The sequence below is a fragment of the Jaculus jaculus genome, chromosome 19 (assembly GCF_020740685.1).
Source record: "Jaculus jaculus isolate mJacJac1 chromosome 19, mJacJac1.mat.Y.cur, whole genome shotgun sequence".
Taxonomy (NCBI): Eukaryota; Metazoa; Chordata; class Mammalia; order Rodentia; family Dipodidae; genus Jaculus; species Jaculus jaculus.
The window spans coordinates 17809395-17834680 of record NC_059120.1 but is presented as its reverse complement, the minus strand read 5'-3'; the positions used below and the strand labels follow the sequence as shown (position 1 = coordinate 17834680).

Genomic DNA, 25286 nt, shown 5'->3' with positions numbered 1-25286 from the left:
TCTTGGCTGTGGGGGGGGGGGCGGGGGGCTCCTCGAGCTGGAGCTGCGGAGGCACACACAGGGTGTGGGAAACTGCGCGTCCCTTGCTCGGCCGGGGGGCCTTGGGGCCCTACTCCGGTCCTGGTCAGAGGCCGCGGTCTGCCCCTCGCAACTCGCTGCTGGGGGGCTCCTCCGCCGCCGCTCTCTGTCTCCTCCTGTCGCCCGCCCCCCCTGGGCCGCTGGGAGCCGTGCATTCACCTGGCTTCCCCCCGCCCCCCCCCCAAGGCCCGCCTCACCTGCCCTGCTGTCTCACCTGTCCTCCCGCTTGCTTTCCCCCATCCCTCCCCTTCCTCTCCCCCCGCCCCAGCCACACCCCCCTAGTATTCTTGAAAAGCAGTATGTTATCTAGTTGATTGTATTTATTTATTTATTTATTTATTTATTTATTTATTTGAGAGAGAGAGAGGGAGCATGGGCACACCAGGCCCTCCAGGCACTGCAAACCAACTCCAGACACATGGGGGCACCTTGCACATCTGGCTTATGTGGGTTCTGGGGACTCAAACCTGGATCCTATGGCTTTGCAAGCAGGTTCCTTAACCACTGAGCAATATCTCCAGCCCCCATATCATCTAGTTTTGACTGCATTTTTCCCCTGAAAATGTAAGTCACAGAGGAGTCAGTGGGTACTTTTCCGGGACTGATAGCTGTGCTGAGAGATCTTGCCTCCAAACAAGGCTGCTTTTGTCTCAGAGCAGGCTGGGTCTGAGCAAGTTAACATTGTTCCAAGCAAAACCGTTATATCATCAGAAAGAGTTAATTGTAACAAGCCCCCCAACACAAAATGTCAGCACAGATGCCAGTGTAGGGAACAGGTGGTCTTGCTGTATCATTTCTGGCTCAGGGCAAGACCATCATACCTCGAAAAACAAACAAACAAACAAAAACCAAGACAGTCCTTTTAAATGTTTCTGTGTGGTTTATCTTCACTGTCCCACCCGCTATAGCTAGGCCACAGTACATCCAATAAGTTCTCCCATTTGCCTTCCTCTGTCTCTTTGAATTCATTCATAGCCTGAATGGCTTTGGGCTGCAATCAATGCAACCCTAGTCCCCAGCAGGGCACAATCCAGATGCTTGCAGACATCACTGAGTGAGCTGGCAATGGCTTTTCTTAGCCTAGGTAGACTGATTCATATTTAAAAGTTTAGAGAAAGGGATGGAGAGGTGGCTCAGTGATTATGGCCCTTGTCTGCAAAGTCTAAGGGCTGGAGTTCTATTGCCAAGTACCCAAGTAAAGCCAGATGCACAAAGTGGCACCAAATCTGGAGTTCGTTTGTAGTGGGTGGAGGCCCAGGTGTGCCCATTCTCTCTTTTTCTACCTACCTCTTTCTTTCTCTCTCAAATAAATAAATAATCTAAATATTTAAAGAAAAAAGTTTAGAGAAAGAGCCACCAGCTCCTTGGTTTCTAAAGAAACTTTCTACAAAGAAGTTAAAAACAGGCTCATTTCAGCTAAAGCTAGGAGTTCATGTTTGCTTTCTTTTAACCTCTCCATTATTCATAAACATTCAACTGTTCCTGGAATTATTTTGGTTGTCTGATATAAACAAGTTTTACTGAGTCATTAGAAAAAAGTAGCAGCAGATTTCCCAGAATTAGGTCGGTTTCAAAAAACTTCTTTGCCCTTTCACTTTCGATAGTATTCTCCCTCCCCCTCCCTCTCTCTCTCTCTCTCTCTCTCTCTCTCTCTCTCTCTCTCTCTCTCACACACACACACACACACACACACACACACACACACTGTTCCTTCTTACTCAACTTTTTTGTCTTCTTTTTTTAAAATTTTTGTTTGTTTATTTATTTGAGAGTGACAGACAGAGGCAGAGAGAGAGAATGGGTGTGCCAGGGCCTCCAGCCACTACAAATGAATTCCAGATGCCTGCATCACCTTGTGCATCTGGCTAAGATGGATCCTGGGGAATCAACCCTCAAACTGGGATCCTTCAGCTTCACAGGCAAGCACTTAACTGCTAAGCCATCTCTCCAGCCCTTATTTTTTTATATACTGTAAAAAAAAAAAAAACCCACTGGTTTTAATCAAATGCATTTCCAAGTGAATCTGAATCATCATTTGGCACCTCAGTATTTCTCTCGGTTTCATAAAACAAACACTGGGGGACCAAACAGGACAGAAACATTTAGATAGTAGCATGTGGTTTCAGAACCGTACTCTCTTCCATAGACATAGTATGGATGTGCACATGTACCTAATATATATTTATGTGTATATATATTGTCAACAAAGTTTTTAAATGAAAGACTTCTACCAGCTTATTAATTTCTAAGAGCATTTGAAATTCATGCAGACCTTTCTATTGTGATCAGACAATTATATATTTAAAGTGTACTCACAAACTGATAAAATACTAAGAAGCATGAGTTAGTCTCCCTCACCAAAGATATCAGATAATTATCATTAGATTTGTCAACTGATTTCAATACTGCAATTATGAGCATAGAAAACTCACTGACTTTTATAGAGGAATACCAATAGAAATTCAGATTTTAAAAAGTTTTTAAGAATCAAGAAAAGAGCTATAGAATTTAGCTACACCATGTATCAACCTGTAGCTGAGAAATGATGTGAGATCCTGCTGATAGCATGTATCCACTCAGCAAATCCTGTGACGTCTGTTGAGACATCTACTTTTGCTTTCATTTTCCTTTCTCAATATCTGTGAAACACTGCCTTTATTTAAAAGCCCCAGGACAGAGGACAAAACGGGAAACACAGTGCTGGTGAGAAAGAAAAGAAAACGGAGAAGCCTGATTCAGAAGAGAAGGGGACAGTCACCCAACTTCCAGTTGAAACTGTTTTCTGCCCAACTCTATAAAGGTAAGGCTGAGGCAAGGGCAGGAAGATGTTTACAAGAGACTACTGGTTCTCTGTAACGTGACTTCTCCAAGGGAGTCTACAGCTGAGCCAGATAGGGTCAGGAGGTGACTTAAACTCCAGGGCATGGTAGGAGGTAGCCTGTGCCCTCTGTGATCACTCATCTTGCTGTGTTGAATTCACTGGCCTTGCTCAGCAGTGGAGCCACAGAGACAGCACTGGGACTGTATGAAGGTATGCCTGGCTTTCCTGATGTGATCTTAAATAATCTTTTCTCTACAAGACTCAGACAAGATTTCTCTCTCCCTCTACCTCCCTCCCCCACCCCCTCTTTCTCGCTCTCACTCTGCTGTATTTTTTTTTTAATGTTTATTTTTTACTGTTCTCTTTTTCAGTTTCACACTTCTTTTTTTTTAATTTTTTTAATTTATTTATTTGAGAGCGACAGACACAGAGAGAAAGACAGATAGAGGGAGAGAGAGAGAATGGGCGTGCCAGGGCTTCCAGCCTCTGCAAACGAACTCCAGACGCGTGCGCCCCCTTGTGCATCTGGCTAACGTGGGACCTGGGGAACCGAGCCTCGAACCGGGGTCCTTAGGCTTCACAGGCAAGCGCTTAACTGCTAAGCCATCTCTCCAGCCCTGCTGTCAGTTTTCATAACTCTTGGTTAAGGAAATTGTGAAACTAGGCAAGTATGCCACTGATGACTTGGGAAGTTATGAAATCTTCATGCAGGCACTTTTTCTGGGCTAATTCTGATTGATTTCCATTGTATGGTGACAGGCTTCCTGGGTTCCACTGCTGCTCAGAGGAAAAGGTTCTGATTCAGAAACATGCTTTCACATTTTTCGCCCTCTTTCCCAGACAGAGGGAGGACTGGCATTCTGTTGAGTTTAAGTGACACAGGACATAAGTAATAAATGCCAAAGTGAACATAAGCCACTCTTTGCTTTCTCTATTTGGGCTGTGTGTGTAGATGTGTGCACATGTGCATGTGAATTTGTGCATGTGTGTGTATTTGCATGTTCATGTGTGCATGTGTGTGTGCATGCATGTGTGCATGCTTGTGTGTGTGCATATGCTGTATGCATGTGCACACACACAGAGGCCAGAGGAACATGTTGGGTGTTCTCTTCTATTGCTCTGCCTGACTTCATTGGCTGTGAGTCTCCGACTGAAACTGGAGCTGCCCATTTGGCTTTTCCTCAGGCTGGCTGACCAGGGAGCCCCAGCAATCCTCCTGTCCTCACCCCTCAACGTTGGGGGGTGCAAGTGCTGTTACCTGCAGTGCCATCTCCCCAGCACACAAACTGTTCTTTGTCCTAGGATCAGAATGAAAAGCTGCTGCCTGTGATCTGTATCAGTTTATATCTCAGAGTTCACAAGGGTTATGTCTGACTCTCTTAAGTCACAGAGATGGAGACGTTTTATTCATTCTAGCTTTATGAAATGTTCAATATATCCAGCGGTCAAGTTCTGGTTAAAGACAAAGTACCAGCAATTATACCAATGAGGCTGTCTCACAGCCCAGAAGGCAGAGAGTGCTGACCGGTGAAGGCTTTCTTAGCTGAAATCACTGAAAGTCATGTGCAGGTGATGTATATGGAGGGGATAAATAATGAGTCTTAAAACACAGATCAGCCAGGCACACGCCTTTAATCCCAGCACTTGGGAGGCAGAGGTAGGAGGAGCTCTGTGAGTTCGAGGCCACCCTGAGACTACATAATGAATTTCAGGTCAGCCTGGGCTAGAGCAAGACCCTACCTCAAAAAAACAGACAAATGGGGCTGGAGAGATGGCTTATTGGTTAAGGCACTTGCCTGAAAAGCCAAAGGATCCCAGTTTGACTCTCCAGGACCCACTTAAGCCAGATGCACAAGGTAGCACATGCACCTGGAGTTCGTTTGCAGTAGCTGGAGGCCCTGGTGTGCCCATTCTCTCTCTCTCTCTCTCTCTCTCTCTCTCTCTCTCTCTCTCTCTCTCTGTTACCCTCTTTCTCTCAAATAAGTAAATAAATAAATAAAATATATTTAAATAAAATAAAATATATTTACAAAGAAACTAAACAGACAAAAAAACACTGATCAAAATATGATAGCATAATCAACAGTGTTAGATTTGAAATCCAAGCATGTGTGGAAAGTGAATACTAATTCATAGCCAAGATTAAGAACAAGTAAGGGACTGAGCAGGCCCAGCTGTGGGAGGGTGGGGGACTGTCAGCACCCTGAAAGGAGGGAGCCACTGGGGAAACTGAGTTCCACAGTGTACTTGCAAAACCCAAGGTCAAGACTGGTTTATCATGGAGTTTGTTGTGCTTTGAATGTGAAATATCCCACAGAGGCTCACAGTGTTTGAACACCCAGTCCCTAGCTGGTGGGGCTGTTCTGGAAGGCAGTGGAACCTTCAGGAGATAGTGTCACTATAGGAAGTGGCCACTGGGGGTGGATGTCGAGGTTTTGTGGACCAGATTTGCTTCCTGTCCATTCCCACTCCTGCTTCTGACCAGATACGCTGGAACCCGCTGCTTCACGTGGTTGCTCTCACGCACACCCCACTGTGGCAGACTGCACCTTCACACTGTGAACCCAGATGACCCTTCAGTTGCTTCTTGTCAGGTATTTGCTCACAGCAATGAAACTAGTAATCAAAATAAAGAATCCGGCCTGGCATGGTGGTGCATTCCTTCAATCACAGCACTCGGGAGGCAGAGGTAGGAGGATCGCTTGTGAGTTCAAGGGCAAGCTGGGGCTACATAATGAATTTCAGGTCAGACTGGGCTAGAGCAAGACCCTATATTGAAAAACAAACAAAGCAAAGCAAAAATCTGTTTAACCGAATGCACTCCAGAAAAAGGCCGCATATTACTATGGATTTCTATTCAAAAATATCAACTCTATTCAGTCCAAAGAAGTTAATGCAAATACTAAGATCCAAATAACTTTTATTAGGTCTGAAAACATGAGATCAGGAAAAAATCCATTTTGTGAAAAAAGGTATTATGAGATGAGCTGGTCACGATGCATGATAGCATACCTTTCTGGAAAGGAATTGGTAATACCTAAGTAAGCTACATTCTTTCTAGCTTTTGACCTGGTAACCTAAGTATAGGAATCTATTCTGAAGTTACACCTTTAAAAATATACAAATTTATATGTATAAGGTTAGCTGAGTTGATCATAAGTTTGTAATTGCAACAGACCAGAAACAATCCAAATACCAAATGAAGAAAGACAGTGTTTGAGCAAACTCTGTGTAATGGGTAGAGAGTTGTCTGTTGGCGCCACCTGGTGCCAACTAAACTTGTTGCCCGTCCTGAATGACTGGTGGCGAGGAACTGAAGCTGAGGCTGAGACTGAGTCAACACGAACCAGGGGCTCCACGCTGTGCCCTGCAGAGGAGTGCTGAAATCAGCACTTTGCAATATTTCTATTAGAACTGCTCAGCGTACAAGGTTCACTCAGAGTTTATATAGCTAGATAATGGCTTATACAAAACAAAGTAAGCAAGAACTCCTTATCTCAAGAAGCAAGAGACAACTTGGCTAACCAGGCCTCCTTAATAGCTGGAGAAAAAGATACCCCAAGCATTGTTCCCAATGCTTCCAGGATCAGGCAGAGAGTCTCTCTTCTCAGAGCATAGTGTGAGCAGAATCCCAGGGTGTTCTGTAAGGAGACTACCTTTGCTTAAACAGGCTGAGTGCTACCTACACCTGTCCGAGAGATTAAGAATGTGTCTAAACCAGGCGTGGTGGAGCACACCTTTAATCCCAGCACTCAGGAGGCAGAGGTGGGAGGATCGCCATGAATTAGAGACCACCCTGAGACTCCTTAGTGAATTCCAGGTCAGCCTGGGCTAGAGTGAGACCCTACCTCAAAAAAACAAAAAAACAAAACAAAACAAAAAAAAGAGAATGTGTCTATAACTATACTATGTGACCTTCATGTTAGGAAAGGTGAATAAGAAAGTATGTGTATGCTTATTTTGAAAACGAAAGACAAGACACATAAACCAACTACGAACCAAATTGGATGGTTGAACAGGATGGGTGAGAATGGGCTTAAAAGAGTAAAAAAGAGACTGGGAATGGGAACAGAATGGTGATGACGAAATCTGGAACAGGTTGAGCAATCAAATAAATAACGATCACAGACTTCTGAAACCCGCAGGCTAAAATGAATGTTTATGAGTCTATATAGATACAACCCAATAAGCACATGAATGAATGAATGAGTGAATGAGTGATAAGCAATAGCTCTTGCTTATAGCAGTTTTGGCCATTGGTATATAAGAGATAAACACTGGAGAAAGTTGGGGGTACATAGGAACTCTTTGAACCCAGTGAACACTTTCCTGGATATCTATCAACTTCAAAATAAGCTATTTTAAGGAGAGACAGAGGGTCAGGCCATAAATGAGCCCTAATGCCCCTTCCCCCCGCCTCAGCCAAGGAACAAATTTCAAGGATAGAAGACAATTTGAGTCGCTATGACTGAATTCAGCTCAGCTAACCGATTAGAAAGTGTTTTCTATTGTGTCTTCCCCCTTGCAGAAAGGAGACCGCCTGGCCATGACCTCGGGGATCAGCATGCCAGAGCCAGTGTGCCTCATTGAGAACGCTGAAAAGCAGCTAGTGGTCAATGGGGAAGCCCTGGAGATCCTGTCTGCCATCAAGCAGCCTGTGGTGGTGGCGGCTATTGTGGGTCCGTACCGCACGGGCAAATCCTACCTCATGAACGAGCTGGCTGGGAAGAGAAAGGGTGAGTGTCCCCAGGAAAGCTCTACTAAGCCCCCTCTGTCCACCCACACTGTCAGCATCCAGTAAGTGGATGTGAAAAGAGAGATTTAGAGACATGGGTTAATATCGAAGGCCAGCTTTCTATCCCCCTGTGGAGTTTTTGCTTGGAGAATTCAGCACCTAACTTTTTCTTACCCTATTACTTTCCAATATAAAAGTGTAAGTATGCCCGTCTGGAAGAAGCCACACATTAATAAAAGTTAATATCCATCACGATGCGTTAAAGAGCGGAGTAGAATGTTCATGTAGTACGAGCAAGCTTCCCCTGAGTCCTAAGGTAGAAAATGAATATATTGATTGGTATTGGATAGTCTAACTTCCCTATTTCTAGACTTCTAACTAAAATCAATACTTACAGGCTGCTTTTACTCTCACATGTGAGTATGCTAGTTTCAACTGAACTTCAGGAAACACCAGCGATTTAGTCTCCCCTACCTCTCCTCTTGTTCCCACTCTGCAGGCTTCTCTCTGGGCTCCACGGTGCAATCTCACACCAAGGGAATCTGGATGTGGTGTGTGCCTCATCCCCAAAAGCCAGACCACACCCTAATTCTGCTGGACACTGAGGGTCTGGAAGATGTGGAGAAGGTAAAAAGTAAATCTTTCCCGTTCCACTCCTGGCCAATCCATAGCCTGCCTTTCACCCCACTCTTTGATTTATGCTTCTGACTAATCAATATTGAATGTACTATCCTTTCAACTGACTTGACATAATTGACAATGGACACTAATTCAATTGAATGATAAAGGATCAACCTTGAAAATAATTGTATTTTACTTATTTTTCTTTCACAGCACAATGTTTTAGGAAGACTACAAACAGCGCTCCTAAATCTGACTACACATCTTACAAACACACCTGATATTTACCTTGCTCCCATAGAAATGATAAGAATGTCCATTTCCACACAGTTCTACCTGTGAAATCTCACACCTTCTATGTTCACTGAGGGTCATATATCACTACTCCCAGACTCTAGGGTCTAGAAATTTCTAATGAAAGGAACTTATTTTCATAACTGGTAAGAAGTTCCTTACCACAACATGTCATGGGAATGGAATTGAGTCTCAAGCTAAAAAAGCCAGCTTGAATTTTTTTAATATTTTATTTATTTGGAGAGAAAGGGAGAGAGAACATGCCAGGGTTTCTAGCCACTGCAAATGAGTTCCAGATGCATGTGCCATCTTGTGCATCTGGCTTTATGTGGGTACTGGGAATCAAGCCTGGGTCCTTAGGCTTTGCAGGCAAGCACCTTAACCACCAAGCCATCTCTCCAGCCACTAATTTGAATTTTTGTAGCTGATCAAAATTACTACTCTTAGGTGCCAATGTGCCTCCCCAAATTCACATAGCATGAACTGAACATTCATTAATCTACTACACAGGTGGAAATGTTATTACACATGGAAATGACTCACCTGTGATTCCACAGCTAATGGGAACCACAGCAAAGCCTCAGTCCTGGCCTCTCGAGTGGATAGACATTTTCTGACTCACTCTTTTCTATGACTTTTGCACTGGCTTGTAGGGTGACAGCCAGAATGACTCATGGATCTTTGCCCTGGCCGTGCTTCTGAGCAGCACGTTCATCTACAACAGCGTGGGAACCATCAACCAGCAGGCCATGGACCAGCTGCAGTATCCTTTTGGTTTGGTTCCAAATGGCACTAAGCTTAGAGCTTCAGACAGACTGACTGACTGAGGAGTTCCTAAGTCCCTCCTTAACTAATCCCGTTACACTCAGCATCTGGGTTTACATCAATCACTGCCCCAAGTTCAAACTTTCTCAGTCATACATGTCCTTAGACACAGCCACATACTGCTCAGAGTAAACCTATTTGACTTAATCTCTCACTTAGGTCCAAATTCTCAGCGACTTTTAGGACTCGGGTTCTCACAATTCCCAATTTTTATCATCTTCTATAAACATTTGTCTGCTAGCTGACACCTGGCTTTCTGCTGAGGATGATGTTTTTCTCCTGCAAAGTGGCCTGAGGTGGTGATTGCATCTTAGCCCATGCTTTACATGTCAGAGGTTCAGAGGTGAGGTTGGTGTGTTTCTTTCTCCTCTCTGCAACTTATCTCCACTTTCTTATTCTCACACCACTAGAAAGAAGACTTTCTCTTTTTTATTATATTTTGTTTATTTATTTACTTACTTAAGAAAGAAAGAGGTAGAGAATGAGTGAGAGAGAGAGAGAGAATGGGCACTGCAAACAAACTCCATATGCATGCACCCCCTTTTGCATCTGGTTTACGTGGGTCCTGGAGAATTGAACCAGCGTCCTTAGGCTTCGCAGGCAAGCACCTTAACCACTAAGCAATCTCTCCAACCTAAGAAGACTTTCTTTGAAGCAAGGGCTCTAAACCCAGTCAACACATGATTTGATTCCTTTGCTAAAGATTTTAACCCCTAGTGTCTTTTTAGCAACCAGTAGACACACTCAGCAACACTGTGGTCTCCAAGTTCCTTCACCATCTCTTGTTTTCCTTCACGCTCTTGATTTCCTGGTCTATGTCATCATAAAACATTATTTTTGTTTATTTTTATTTATTTGAGAGAGACAGAGAGAGAGAGAGACAGAGAGACAGAATGGGCATGCCAGGGTTTCCAGCCACTGCAAATGAACTCCAAAGGCATGGCCCCCTTGTGCATCTGGCTAACGTGGGTCCTGGGAAATCGAGCCTCCAACCAGGGTCCTTGGGCTTCACAGGCAAGTGCTTAACCACTAAGCCATCTCTCCAGCCCTATGTCATCATTAATAATTTCCACCATTTTGTGAACTTAATTTTATGAGTTGCACTCACTCTCCTTCCACAACCCTGTGGAAATCTAGTGAGAAGTTCTCATTTCATTTGACGCGTCCCAGTAGCATTTCACTAAGTAGTCTAGTCCCCTTTCTGAGCCATAGGCTACAAGGTGCAGAATGAGAATTCTATAGTTTTCTTGTATTCCATCCTCCTCACAGGGAACCCTTATTCCCCGCCCCCTCAGCTTACTTTGCCATGTTCTCTTTCTCTTTGTTAGCATAACTATCTCTGTAGCTGGCTCTCCTCTTTCCTTTGTCTTCAAATATTTTTAAATGGATGAGAACATCAGCCTCACGGCTTTCTGTAGAAGGACTGCCAAGCTTCTATTTCCTGTTACGACCAAGTTCAAGCTTTTACATTTACATCTCGATGCTGACTCAACATCTCCATGTAGATGTATAAGGCAATACAAAATCAAAATGCACAAAAGAACTTCTTCCCCAACCTCCTCCATCACTAAATTCCCACATCATTCACAGAGTTGCCTAGAAGAAAAACGTAGAAATTATCTTACATAATCTTTTCCGCATATCATAGAAATTGAGCAGTTAACAAATATTTTCGGCTCCATTAGCAAAGCTATTTCCCTAGACTGATGCATCCTTACTATATCTTCCACAATAACTCTAGTGTCATCGTCTCCTGTCATGGGTATCTCGTCTACCAAATTTCTTTACTTATGCTCTTCACCCCCAGGTACAATCCCAGCCAGTCTGAGCTTTTCAAAGAACAGTGTATCATATCTTCTGCACATGAAAATCCCACCAGTGGCTTCCAACCTAAAGCTTTTTTGCTTATGTCTATAAAGTTTCCACAACCTGGGTGGGAGAGATGACTTACCAGTTAAGCAGTTGCCTGTGAAGCCTAAGGACCCTGGTTAGAGGCTCAATTCTCCAGGATCCATGTTAGCCAGATGCATAAGAGGCACACACATCTGGAGTTCGTTTGCAGTGGCTGGAGGCCCTGGCGCCCCCATTCTCTCTCTCTCTCTCTCTCTCTCTCTCTCTCTCTGTCTCTTTCTCTCTCTGTCTGTTGCTTTCAAATAAACAAATAAAAATGAACAAAAGAAATTTTTTTTAAAAAGTTCCCACAACCTGATGTCTATTTCTTTTAGGATTTCTACCTTACCACAACTGGATATTAAATGTGTTAGATTTACTTGTTTCCCTATCTGAGGGTTTGCACATGAAGTGACCTCTGTCTAGAATGTGCCTCCATTGGAGTTTTCATGGGTGGCTCCATCAAATCAGTTAGCTGCTAATCCAGGTCCTCAGAGATCACATGCAGCTACCTGAACAATTACATAAACCAGCACCACATATAGACATCTAGTTCTGTAAACTTTTGGCAAGTCCTTTTTTTTTTTCTGTATTTGTTACGATTTTTTAGTGTGTGTGTGTGGTGGGGGTGTGTGTGGGTGTGTGTGTGTGTTTACTGTTTATTGTCTTACTCCACCAGCCCTGTGATGGTAAGCACTATTTCACTTAACATTTCACCTGCTCATAGCAGATGTGAAGGAGTGCATTTTGAGAGTAAATAAGGCAATGGATATGAAATGTCCGCTTTAAGAGGCATTGGTGGAATATGTGCTATATAAGTGACATTTTCTTAACATCCCAGCTACGTGACGGAGCTGACAAATCTCATCAAAGCGAAGTCGTCCCCTGAGCAGAGCGAAATAGACAACTCGGCTAACTTTGTGGGTTTCTTCCCAACCTTTGTGTGGACGCTGAGAGACTTCTGCCTGCAACTGGAAGCGAACGGACAGCCCATCACTGCCGATGAGTACCTGGAGATTGCCCTGACTCTGAAGAAAGGTTACTAGGCTTGATGGAATATAAGTAGAAACAGTATCATAAGGGCCATTTCTGCATTGTAGCTGACTACCATGCCCTTGGGGTGTGTTATCCTGTGTTAGGGAAAATGAAAGCACACCCTGACTGAAGCCATTGTATTTCAGTTGCGCTGGCATTACCTACCACTTTTCTGAACTTTTGTGTTCCTTATTCCTCATAAGTTATCTTTCTTCTTACACTGGCTTCATGAAAGTTATGATACTGGAAAGGTTATATGTTGAAATAATTCATTTGAAACTTACTGCACCTCATTCCCATCATACAGGGACTGACAAGAAAACTAAAAGCTACAATGAGCCTAGGCTATGCATCCGCAAGTTTTTCCCAGAGAGGAAGTGCTTCATCTTTGATCGGCCTGCTTCTAAGCAGCACCTTACAAAACTGGAAGAGTTAGGGGAGGAATACCTGGATCCCGAATTTCTAGAACAAGTTGCCAAATTCACCGCGTACATCCTCAGCCATTCCAGTACCAAGATGCTCCCTGGTGGCATCACCGTCAATGGGCCTCGTGAGTCATTCTCTCTTCCTGCTTCTGACCTGGTCTCTCCTGCCCATTGTAGAGGGGTAGGAAGGAAGCAAACGCTAGGGCCATTTCTGAGGGAGGTACTGGCCAGTGGAGTTCCTGAAAACACAGCATATTCATCTCTGATGGAAAACATTTGAAAACTTAAACTATTTCTCAGCATCTCATATATTTAGTAGGTAGTATGGAACAGAAAAAAGATTAGAGCCTAAGTCTATTCTGGAAACCTTCTCCACCAATTTTGTGGTCCTCTACTTATGAAGTAGCCTGGAAGAAAAAAATCAGAGAAAAGCAAATAACATATTTAAGTATGAGTTTGGCACTAACTGGTGTAATTTTCATGCTCACAAATCTAAAGATGTTTAAAGATCGCCTCCAATGAACAAGCCATTGACTATAATAAGTAGTAAAGAGGTGTGATTTGTATCCCCATTCTAGGATATGCGAGCAAAATATTTTGGTTTTTTTTTTTTTTTTTTTTTTTTTTTTTTTTTTTTTTTTTTTGAAGTAGGGTCTCACTCTATCCCAGACTGACCCAGAACTCTGTAGTCCCAGGCTGGCCTCAAACTCACAGCAATCCTCCTACCTCTGCCTCCCAGGTCTTGGGATTAAAGGCATGTTCCACCATGCCTGGCTGCAAAAGATATTTTAAGAGTAAAATTCATGGTGATAAATAGGAATTCACAGAATTAATAAAATGGGAGGCTGCTTTAGGAGGGGTTTAGTCAGATGAGATGTACTTTGGACTGGGACAGAGAGAACAGTGAGAGAACTTGAAAATAGGTGGGAGTTGCCCAGAAGAACAGAGACTAGCTTTTCAGAATAAAATAATGGAATATCAGAAGGCCTAGGGCAGGACACAACTTTGTAACTTCAGGAAAATTAAAGAGAGACATGGACCGGAAAGAGGAGCTTGGGAGAGAGGTTCCCTGATGTGTGAAGTATGAAGGGGTGAGTTCTCCAAACGACAGACAGATGATATAAGAAAATGGAAGGATCTTAGGGGATTGTGGGCTGAAAGTTAAAGTTTTCTATCTTGCATATGTTAGTATCTGTGAGAGGGTCTCTTACTTTACTTGGCCCTCAAAAATTCAGCTAAATTAGCTAGCTAACTCTCTCTCTACCTCCCCAGTACTGAGACTATGTAGACAGGCCCTGCTGTGCCTGGCTTTTATGTGGATGTGCCCAGGATCAAAACTCATGTTCTCATGCTTGCATAGAAAACACTTTTCCCACTGACTCATCCATCTTGTCCTGCTAACACATTGCAATGTCACATTCCAAAGGCTTGGTTACAGTGGGAGGTGGCTATGTGGAGGAGCTAAGAAGAAAGTGAGTAAATGTGCCACCAGAGATGGAAGCTGAGCAGCTGCTTGTTGAATCTTGTGTTATTTACTGAGAGATAACATGAGGAGGCAGAACCCATTTTAAGAGTAGATGAAGTTGTCTGTATTTGGATTGTTTAATGTGTAGTTCCTTCAGATTCTACACTGAGGAAGGAATACCTTCCATGCATTTTTATATATCCAAGATATTTTTATATCCAGGGCTGGGAATGCAGTAGAGTGCATAGCCAGCATGCAGGAAGTCCTAGGTTCCATCCCCAGCACCACATAAACTGAGACTGGTGGCCTACAGTTATAATCCATCCAGTCAGTCACTTGGGAAGTCGAGACAGGAGTATCATGAGTTCAAAGTCATTCTTGGCTAAACAGTGAGTTTGAAGCCAGTGTGCAGTACATGAGATCCTGTATCAAAAGAACAAACAGGGCTGGAGAGATAACTTAGTGGTTAAGGCGCTTGCCTGCGATGCCCAAGAAAGGTTTTTCGAATCTCCAGGTCCCCATTAGTAGCCAAACACAAAAGTGATGCAAGTGTGCAATGTCACACATGTGCACAAGGGGACACACATCTGGAGTTCATTCACAAAGGGTGAAAGGCCCTGGCGTGCTCGCTCTCTCTCGCTCTCTTGCTCTCTCTCTCTGCCTTTCTCTCTTTCTCTATCCCTGCCTCTTTCTCTCTCTTTGTCTCTTTCACACAAATAAAATAAATTTAAAAAGAACAAACAATATATAAACATATACCAAAAATTATGTCAAAAGGAAGGAAGAAAATTCATGACATCTATAGAGATGGCATTTAGAATTGTAGGAAAAGAAGAGATGGAACAGGATTGAAATTGAGTCACATAAAACCTAATACTGGGTTTTCCTAGAATGTGATGTTTTCCAGGTTATGGACTGAAAGGTCCTGGAAGATTTGGCCATCTACTTATAGCTCTTATGAGACACAATCTGACAAGACCTATGTTGTATAGGCCAGACACAGGACTAGTAGACTGTACCACTAAACTCAAGGGAAAGGCCCAGTTTTCTTCTTGGCCATTCTCATAAATTAATAAGGAAAGGAAAAAGGAATGAGAAAGAAGAAAGAGAGAAAAATAAGAAATAAGGATAATAAAATAACTAGGCATATTATCTAAGTCCCTCCTCCAAAGAAAAAATTTGCTCTGATCCATTCAATCTAACATCTACCTTTGGAGTGGACAAAGGAGAGGGGAAAGAGACTTTAATCTCCCCTGGACCCAGAGATGAATAAACTATTCCATCATTATCCTTTCTCAGAAAATCCTGAGAAGTCAACTGAATAGAAGACTGTGCGCATCAATTGCTAGTCATTATTTTTTTTTTAACTCCTTTTTTGTAGGTCTACACGGCCTCGTGATAGCCTACGTCAATGCCATCCGCAGCGGGGAACTGCCCTGCGTGGAGAACGCAGTCCTGGCCTTGGCTCAGATAGAGAACTCAGCTGCAGTGGAAAAGGCCATTGCCCACTATGACCAGCAGATGAACCAGCAGCTGAAGCTGCCCACGGAGACCTTCCAGGAGCTGCTGGACCTGCACAGGACCATTGAGAGCAAGGCCATTGAAGTCTTCATGAAAAATTCCTTCAAGGATGAAGACCAAAAGTTCCAGAGGAAATTAGGGGTATGTGTGGTGTACTACCTCATGAGAGAGAAAATTCTGGGTCCTTCTTGGGAAGAATAGCCTTCCTCTTCCCGCCTTGGTGTTCTGCGTATATTAACAGTCATTATTGGAAGGTATGAAAAATGGGGCTAGGGCTGGAGAGATGGCTTAGTGGTTAAGCGCTTGCCTGTGAAGCCTAAGGACCCCGGTTCAAGGCTCAACTCCCTGCGACCCTCGTTAGCCAGATGCACAAGGGGGCGCACGCATCTGGAGTTCGTTTTCAGTGGCTGGAGGCCCTGGTGCACCCATTCTCTCTCTCTATCTGCCTCTTTCTCTCTCTCTCTCTCTCTCTCTCTCTCTCTTTCCCTCTCTGTCTGTCACTCTCAAATAAATAAAAATGAACAAAAGAAATTTTTTTTAATGGGGCTGGAGAAATAGCTTAGGGGTTAAGACACTTGCCAGAAAATCAAAAGGATCCAGGTTCAATTCTCCGGGACCCACAAGATGGACAAGGTGACACATGAGTCTAGAGTTTGTTTGCAGTGACAAGAGGCCCTGGTGTGCCCATTCTCTCTATATATCTGCCTCTCTGTTTCTCTATCAAATAAATATTTAAAAAAAATTTAAGGTATGAAAATGGTGCTTGCTTTAGAAAACATGGCACCATAACTAACCAATTTACACACACACACACACACACACACACACACACACACACACAAATGTTTTTGTTATTTCCCCACTCTGGGTGCCATGTTCTTAATAGTAACTGAGTAAGTTACACAACTGCATTTACAAAGGACTATTTTGATATATTATTTGCTTTATTATTCATTTGAGAGAGAGAAAGAGTTGGGAACACCAGGGCCTCCAGCCACTGCAAATGAACTTCAGATGCATATGCCACCTTGTGCATGTATGGCTTTATGTGGGTCCTGGGGAATTGAATCTAGGTCCTTTGGCTTTACTGGCAGATGGCCCAAACACTAAGCCATCTCCCCACCCTAATTTTTTATGATTTTTTTTATTTTAAAGTTCAAAAGGTTATTTTCATGCTCCTTGCAAATAATCTGTGAGAAAAAAATTTTTTAATAACCCTCCAATATCTTTTTTACATAATTTGATAGGAAAGAAAAATCAGAAAACAAAAAAATATGCAAATCATAAGCACATTTGAAAATATTTTTTAAATCTGCCTTTTTCTAAGGGAGCATGACAATTAGACCTATGATGATCTGTCTCCAGTTCTGATAAAACTTGGTAGTCAGTGGCAGCAGAAAAATGAAAATTTTCCAACCTAAAAGAGATGGAAAAACTTGATATTTAAGTTATTTTGACTGATGTGATCTAGATATATGTCTTATTCCGCTATATTTTTTAAGGACTGAAAATGCTATGACATTATCATTTTATTAATGTTATAATGAGAAAATACACAAATATTCCCATGTTAATGAATATATTAAATGAACATTTCCCCTTAGGGAGGTCCTCTAGGGAAGTTAACAGTTTAGTACTCTACATCACCTTATAGAATCCACCAGACAAGAAACTTCTGGAATTGGTGTGACTCCCCTTGTAGTACAGACAAGAGGTCTTCAGTGTACAAATGTCAAATGTCAAAATTACAAAACCACAGCATTGGCAGGTCCAGGAAGTCCACACAGGTCTCTCAACTCCAGCTTTTGCCATCTGAACTATCCCTGAAATCAGAGAATTGAAAGTCAAAAGTCTCCTGAGGTCGGTGCTTCTTTGAGAAGCCCTCTCTGAGGCGGGGAGATCAGACAGAAGTGGAGATCCATGCAGCCTGCTCCGAGATGCTAGAGAATGTCACGGTGAGGTGAAGAGTGTGGCCCCACGGAGACACCATGATGACCTGCACAGGACAAGAATTTCCCAGGAGTCTGTGTGCTCCTCCTCCTCCTCCTCTTTTTCCTCTTGAGCCTCCTCCTCCTCTTCCTTCACCAGCCATCTGTGCTGTTTTGTCATCACACAGGAAAAGCTGGAAGCAAAGCAAAATGCCCTCCTTAAGCAGAACGTGGACGTGTCATCAGATCGCTGCTCAGCTCTGCTGCAGGACATCTTCAGCTCTCTGGAGGAGGACGTGAAGCAGGGGAAATTTTCTAAGCCGGGAGGTTACCTCCTCTTCCTTCAGAAGATTCAAGAGCTGAAGACCAAATACTACCAGGCTCCTGGAAAGGGGATTCAGGTAAAAGAACCAGTTGTTACCATTTCCAGGGGCTTGCTGAGGAGCCTCAGAAATGCCACTGGGAACCAGGAAGGTGGCCCAAGAGTTGGTAGGCAGTGACCTCTACCTTTCCCTGAGTCCAAGATTATCATCCATGAGAGCTGTGTGGTGAGTTCTCTTGGAAGCTCACGTGGATTCCTCTAAGAAAATGTTTGTGCGACTGACTCCTTCACTCTTTTATTCATCTGATTGTCCAGTGATTGCATGCCAAGTACTTCTCAAGTTGGTAAATAGAGCAATTTAAAAAAATTCACAAAAAAGTGAGTTCTTTCAAAGTACTTATTAGCACTATGCAATTCTAGTTTACAGATAAGTAATTAGGATAGAAATAGTAGTTAACAAGAATATGGCCCTCACTTAATTCTCACATCAACTCTATAAAGTATACATTATTATTATTATTATTATTATTATTATTATTATTATTATAAAGGGAAATGGAAATTGAGGCAGAGAGTAGTACAAGGGCTCACTCAAGGTCACATAGAAAACAAGCCAACTTAAATCCAAATCCAGGTAGCATAATCTGTTCTCTTGATTGCTCCAGAGAACTATACTTGGGTAAAATAAGCTAGGATTAAGCTTGGCTGTTTATTATTTTTAAACAACAGCAGTTTAAAAATGGCTAAATGTTTCATCTTTTTAAAATCTTTTTAAAATTTTTTTATGTATTTATTTATTTATTTGAAAGTAACAGAGAAAGAAAGAGGAAAAGAGAGAGAGAGAGAGAGAGAATGGGCATGCCAGGGCCTGCAGCCACTGCAAACGAACTCCAGACACGTGCGCCCCCTTGTTCATCTGGCTAACGTGGGTCCTGGGGAATTGAGCCTCGAACCAGGGTCCTTAGGCTTAGGCAAGCACTTAAGTACTAAAACTATCTCTCCAGCCTTGTTTCATCTATTTAAATTTATTTACTTAAGAGAGAGAGAAAGAATGGGCACACCAGACCTCTAGCCACTGCAAACAACCTCCAGACACATGCGCCACCTTGTGCATCTGGCTTTATGTGGGTCCTGGGGAATCAAACCAGGGTCGTTAGGCTTTGCAAAAACACTGAGCTATCTCTCCGGCCCTGTTTTATCTTTTTTTTTTTTTTTTGAGTGCAAGAAGTGAGGAAGAAAGAACACAGAGTTGGTATCATAGCTTCACCATTGCATGAGCCTCCTTTTGTGGTATCCCATCTCCAAGCCAAATTCATACTTAATGAAGATGCTAAAGTTTCACACTTCATTTCAGTGTTGCACATTAAAGGAAAGGATGAGGGAAAAGAAGGATAAAACCATGGTACCTTCACTCCCTTTAAGATTGTCTAGGTATGTCACATCACATCACATTTTTAAACTATTTTATTTTTAATTATTTATTTATTTGACAAAGAAAGAAGGAGAGAGAGAGAGACTAAGAATTGGTGTACCAGGGCTTCCAGCCACTGCAAACAAACTCCAGATGGAAGCGCCTGTTTGTGCATCTGGCTAAAGTGGGTCCTGGGGTATCGAACCTGGGTCCTTTGGCTTTGCATCCCTCCAGCTCACATCACATTTTTTTTTAAATTTTTTATTTATTTATTTGAGAGTGATAGACACAGAGAGAAAGACAGATAGAGGGAAAGAGAGAGAATGGGCGCGCCAGGGCTTCCAGCCTCTGCAAACGAACTCCAGACACGTGCGCCCCCTTGTGCATCTGGCTAACGTGGGACCTGGGGAACCGAGCCTCGAACCGGGGTCCTTAGGCTTCATAGGCAAGCGCTTAACTGCTAAGCCATCTCTCCAGCCCTCACATCACATTTTTAATCATGCACCTTTAGTCAAAATTTCATCACAAAGGAGACTGAGTACAAAATACAGAATTTACCATCTTGATGACGACAAGGTCAAGCTTCAGCAGATTCTCCACAGAAGACAATCAGCCGAATGGTTGTGTACAGGAAGGAAACCACACAGAAATAATTCATAAAAACAAGTTGCCCATGTTCTAGAGAGAACCTTAATGTTCTGGTAGTCAGTGTACAAAGAAAATGCCAGGAGATAAGGGCAGAGGCCAGAGAGACCAGACAAGGGAGTGTCTTTGAGGACACTGACAAAGCTCGAACTTTATTTGGATGAGTGAGAAAATCAGGAGAGGACTCTCAGTAAAAGGATGATCTGATCTTTTCCAAAACCACACAGAAAATCTCTGGGTTCTGTGAGAAACGTGGTTTGCAGCAGCAGTTCAGGCAGGAGGCATTGTCTTAGAATAGGGGGTTTAAATGACACGTGACAGGTTCTGGTTACATTCTTTAATCTACAGTCAGCATGATCATCTGATGGTTACCCATGGGATGGGGAAACAAAGAGGTATCAAGGATACAGCAAGATGAATAGAGTTACCAGTTATTGAAATTGGGGTGATTGGAAAGGATCAGTTTTGAGGGTAGGGGAGAATCCTCAGGGCAGTTTTAGATCTATTCAAGTTGAATGGCTATTTGAATTACAACATTAATTGTCACAGGGCTGATGACATTAATTTGAATTAACAGATGTGTTGCATGGTTTTCCTTCAGCTTACTGTCTCTGTTTCTTCATTCTTGTTCCCTCTGTGCAACTAGGCAGAAGAGATGCTGAAAAGATACTTGGATTCCAAGGAAGATGTGGCTGAGACACTTCTAAGCACGGATCAGTCACTCACAGAAAAGGAAAAACAAATTGAAGGTGAGAGCAGCTGAACATTCCAGGTAGTGGAAAGCTCTTAAAATGTCCTCCAGTGGTATCACAAAACAGTACCATATCGGCGAAAAAAATTCACAAGTATCATTCTTAGGTTTGTGGTGTTTGTTTGTTTGTTTTTTCACTCACTAGCATGAGTACTTACCTGTCTTCTTTGTTACCTGGTTATCCAGTACAAAATGATCACAGGAAGTTTTCTCAATGACATGAGAAAAAAAAAAATGTTTTTTTTTCGAGGTAGGGTCTCACTGTAGCCCTGGCTGACCTGGAATTCCCTATGGAATCTCAGGGTGGCCTTGAACTCACAGTGATCCTCCTACCTCTGCCTCCCGAGTGCTGGGCTTAAAGGCGTGCGCCACCATGCCGGCTCGAGAACTGTTGTAAAGGGGTATAAGGCAAAAGTAACTCCGACCCCTTCATCTTCGTGGTCTCTGCTCCTCTTCCTCAGTGGAGCGCGCAAAGGCCGAAGCTGCCGAAGCTTCAAACAGACTGCTGGAAGAGATGCACGAGAAGAACCAGCAGCTGATGGAACAGAAGGAAAAGAGCTACCACGATCATATCAAACAGCTGACTGAGAAGATGCAGGAGGAAAGAGAGCAGATGCAGGTGGAGCAGGACAAAATGATCACTCTGAAGCTCCAGGTATTTCACCTCGCTGCCTCAGTCAGTTCCAATGCCCCGATCAAAGCCAGCATGCAGGGGCTGCGGAGATGGTTCCGCAGTTAAAAGTGCTTGCTTACAAAGCCTGACTGCCTGGGTTTGATGTCCCAGGACCCATGAAAGCCAGAGACACAAAACAGTGCATGCATCTTGAGTTCATTTGCAACAGCACATATATTCTCATTCTTTCTGACTCTCTTTCTCTCCCTCCCTCTCCTCTACTCTGTCTTGCTTACAAATTAATAAGTGAAAATATTTTTTTACCATATCCAAATGTATCAAGAGGCTGAGGCAGGAGAATGATACGTTCAAGGCCAGCCTGGGCTATGAAATAAAGACCTTCTCTCTCCCCGTCTCCAAAGAAAAGTACAAGGATGAGATCTTAATGCTTCTCTATTACGTTTTTCATTCCCATATGCTTGTGTTACCATTGGTCATCTCTAGTTATTATGGGCTGTGAAATGCTGGGTGAAATCCTTTAATAAACATTACTAGGTGTTGCTCCAAGTGGTCTCTGGGAATGCTGTGACTAAGTCCTCATCTATTACCTCAGGAACTGTTACTTTGTCATGTGCTAAATTGTAATTTCATGAACTATAAAATAACCAAAAAGGAGCTGGGCGTGGTGGTGCACCCCTTTAATCCCAGCACTCGGGAGGCAGAGGAAGAAGGATCTACCTGAGTTCAAGACCTCCCTGAGACTCCATAGTGAATCCCAGGTCAGCCTTAGCAAGAGCAAGAACCTACCTCAAAAAAACAAATAAAATAAAATAACCAAAAGGGATGAAAAAATCATTCAATTGCCTAAGAAAATATTCAATATCCAGCTTGTTTTCTTTTTTTTTTTTTTCTTTCTTTCTTTTTTCTTGAGGTACGGTTTCACTCTAATCCAGGCTGACCTGAAATTCACTCTGTAGTGTCAGTGTGGCCTGGAACTCAGGTAGATCCTCCTACCTCTGTCTTCCAAGTGCTACAATTAAAGGCATGCACCACCACGGCTGGCCAGCTTTTTTTTCTTTTTAACTGCCTGGGATCCACAGCAATTTTATATCTGTCATATACAGTAAAACTTTACCTCTGGAAGCACCCTGAGGAGTAAGGACACTTAACTATCTCCTCACTCAAGCACACTGGTTAAGTGCTAGTGCGGCCAGTATGATCCCCTTATCCAGGCACATCTACACTGAATCTCAGTGTTGGCCCAGACATATCCTGGGGGCCAATGCCGACCCCACTGACTCAACTTACTTCTGCTACCTACCTCTGTCAGCACAGCTTTGGACATGGTCTAAATCCCCTGATCTAACATCTGCACTGATTTGGAACTTTTGATTATAGGGTTTTGTCTATCTTTCTTACCTTCTTACATATATGTTTGAGCATCTGTATCTCATAGCTCAGAGATGAAGCCAAGTGAAAATGTGATCTTTTTACCAGAACGATTGTTTCACGTGAGTGAAAGGACTTAATAAATGGCCCTCAGAATTATAGGTCTTTGTAATTTTAGAAGCGGTAAGACTGGATTTTTGAATAGGCATAACAGGTGGGGGAGAAATTATGGAAGTTAAGGAAGAAAATGATTTAAGGAACAAGTACACAAGTTCTTCAGAGATCAATGCAGCTACCAAAAAGAGAAGCAACTGGGCAATCTGAGAAATGTGGCCAGCTGAATGAATTCAGTCTCTTTTCTCCATTGTAGCAGCAAGAAAAACTTCTCAGGGAAGGGTTCCAGGAGGAAAGCAAGAAACTACAGAGAGAGATCCAGATCCTGAAGATGATCCCTCATCCTGCAAAGTGTACCATCCTCTAAGATACTAAGGATCAACTCTCTCTACCTGGCTCCAGCTCCCCTGCCTCAAGGAATATGCTAAGTGAAAAACTTCACAGTGAGGAGCACCTGCCCCTAGACTAAATGTAAAATCATGATGCTTGCTTTTCTTATTGGGCCATAAAATTTTTCAAAGTGAAGTTTAAGTATTAAAAATGGTGTTTTAACAATCACAAAAAGATAAATGCTGCATGGTCTCACTTATCTGTGGTTCCTAACTTGGACCAGCTGGAGTTGCTGACATACCTGATGGGCAACTCAAGACTCAGACAATAGGGATGGAAAGGTTTTGAGGGAAGGTAGGGGAAAACAAACACAGAACTAAAGCCACAATGAACTGGCACCATAGAAAACTCTATCCTTGAAGGTAGATGAAAAGATGTAACCCTCCATAGCAGTAAGGGGGGAGCACCTGAAAAGAAGGGAGCCCAGGGCTGGAGGGATGGCTTAGTGGTTAAGGCATTTGCCTGCAAAGCTGAAGGACCCAGATTCCGTTCCCCAGGCCCCACGTTAGCCAGATGCACAAGGGGGTGCACGCGTCTGGAGTTTGTTTGCAGTGGCTGGAGGTCCTAGAGTGCCCATTCTCTCTCTCTCTCTCTCTCTCTCTCTCTCTCTCTCTCTCTCTCTCTCTCTCTCCCTCTTTCTCTGTCAGATAAATAAATAAATAAAATTTTTTGTTGTTGTTTTTCGAGGTAGAATCTCACTCTAGCCCAGGCTGACCTGGAATTCACTATATAGTCTCAGGGCAGCCTCAAACTCATGGTGATCCTCCTACCTCTGCCTCCTAAGTGCTGGGATTAAAGGCGTGTGCCACCATGCCCAGATCAATAATAGATTTTTTAAAGTTAAGAAAAAAAAAGAAGGAGCCTGCAAAAGATGGAATGAAGCCTAATCTTCAGCACTTTTTTTCCTTTGGCCTGTAATTTCCAGTACTAGAAATCAGTTGCTACCCACAATGATCAGAGAGACCTACGAAGTCCCCTAAACAAGACAGGCTACTGTCAAAGCACTTGATTACCCACCTGAGGCAAAAGGTAAGACCCTATTGCTGAAGACACTAAATGCTGCTGACAGAGCATGGAGAGACCTGGCTGGAATCTGGAAGAGAGCCAGCCCCCAGAGAGTTAGCCCATCTAGTGCTGGAAAGCGCTACATGAGCTACTGGTTGATAGTGGCCAACAATGGTTTGAGCAACCAGAGGTCTAAATTACTCCGAAACAAACACCCTGACAGGGTATACACACCAGTGCAATAGTGGCACACAGCCTCAGTGGAGAACCAATAGCTTTCTGATTGGCTAAGAGATCTGCTCAGTATAAAGAAACCCATACCTGGAATTGGGAACCAGATCAGAATCCTATGGGAACAAAGATTATGTTCTCCATTGTCAAGCTCTCAAGAGTCTTTGGCTGAAAAGGGGGTTACATACATCAAATTCTCCCTAAATTAATAATGCTTGTCCCATTTAAACTATGCTGACTTTACTCTCTGTTTGGAGAATCTGATCTCATTTTTCAGAAGGTGGCGAGACCAGAGGAGATAAACTACCCCTCGCACTTTAGCCAGGCCACAGCTGAAACCAACCACAGAGAAACTGGGGTGATGAGCATGAGAGCCGCTTCCATGCTGAACCCGATAATTTGGAAAAGGGTGAAGGAGGGAGATCCTGAGGACACTCAACACTTACCAAAGCAGAGATCCAGAGGCTCATCTCTGAAGTAGATTTAAAATTCTCCCACCATGGCTCAGGGAATTTTGTGCAAGAGGAGGTGGAATGATTGTAAGATCCACAGGTTGAGACATCATGCCCAGAGGCATTCCCTCCCACCACCCACCACAAAAAAAAAAAAAAAAGTCCTGACTGTTCCTCACACAGCGCATAACCCACAATCCCATAGGGAATACCTGCAACCCCGCTGAGGAGGGTCCCCAGCAGAATGGGGCAGAGATGAGGGAAAAGAGAGTATCAACACATGACGTATTCATATAAAATGTTAGTAATAATAATTAATAAAAAG

At 43.1% G+C, this 25286-nt stretch overlaps 1 protein-coding gene across 4 annotated transcripts; it reads left to right on the top strand.

The window, feature by feature from the left end:
• Positions 1-2743: 2743 nt before the first annotated feature.
• LOC101594249 (guanylate-binding protein 2) lies at positions 2744-23453 on the top strand. Of its 4 annotated transcripts, XM_045138190.1 has the most exons (12): positions 2744-2878; positions 5385-5493; positions 7428-7635; positions 8134-8261; positions 9203-9312; positions 12106-12302; positions 12607-12849; positions 15571-15851; positions 17827-18039; positions 20663-20765; positions 21229-21422; positions 23140-23453. In XM_045138190.1, the coding sequence occupies exons 3-12, from the start codon at positions 7446-7448 to the stop codon at positions 23248-23250; spliced, it is 1770 nt and encodes a 589-aa protein (XP_044994125.1). In that variant the 5' UTR covers positions 2744-2878; positions 5385-5493; positions 7428-7445; the 3' UTR covers positions 23251-23453. The 4 variants fall into 4 exon arrangements, with proteins under 4 accessions (XP_044994125.1, XP_004653724.2, XP_044994126.1 ...); XM_004653667.2 differs by lacking the exon at positions 5385-5493 and having other exon boundaries at positions 2753-2878; XM_045138191.1 differs by lacking the exon at positions 5385-5493 and having other exon boundaries at positions 2821-2878; positions 7399-7635.
• The last annotated feature ends 1833 nt before the right edge of the window (positions 23454-25286 follow it).

Excerpts from the sequence above, each read along its gene's own strand:
- LOC101594249 (XM_045138189.1), top strand. Across the intron at positions 7,636-8,133 it reads GCTGGCTGGGAAGAGAAAGG|GCTTCTCTCTGGGCTCCACG; the intron begins GTGAGTGTCCCC and ends CCCACTCTGCAG. Across the intron at positions 9,313-12,105 it reads CAGGCCATGGACCAGCTGCA|CTACGTGACGGAGCTGACAA; the intron begins GTATCCTTTTGG and ends TTAACATCCCAG.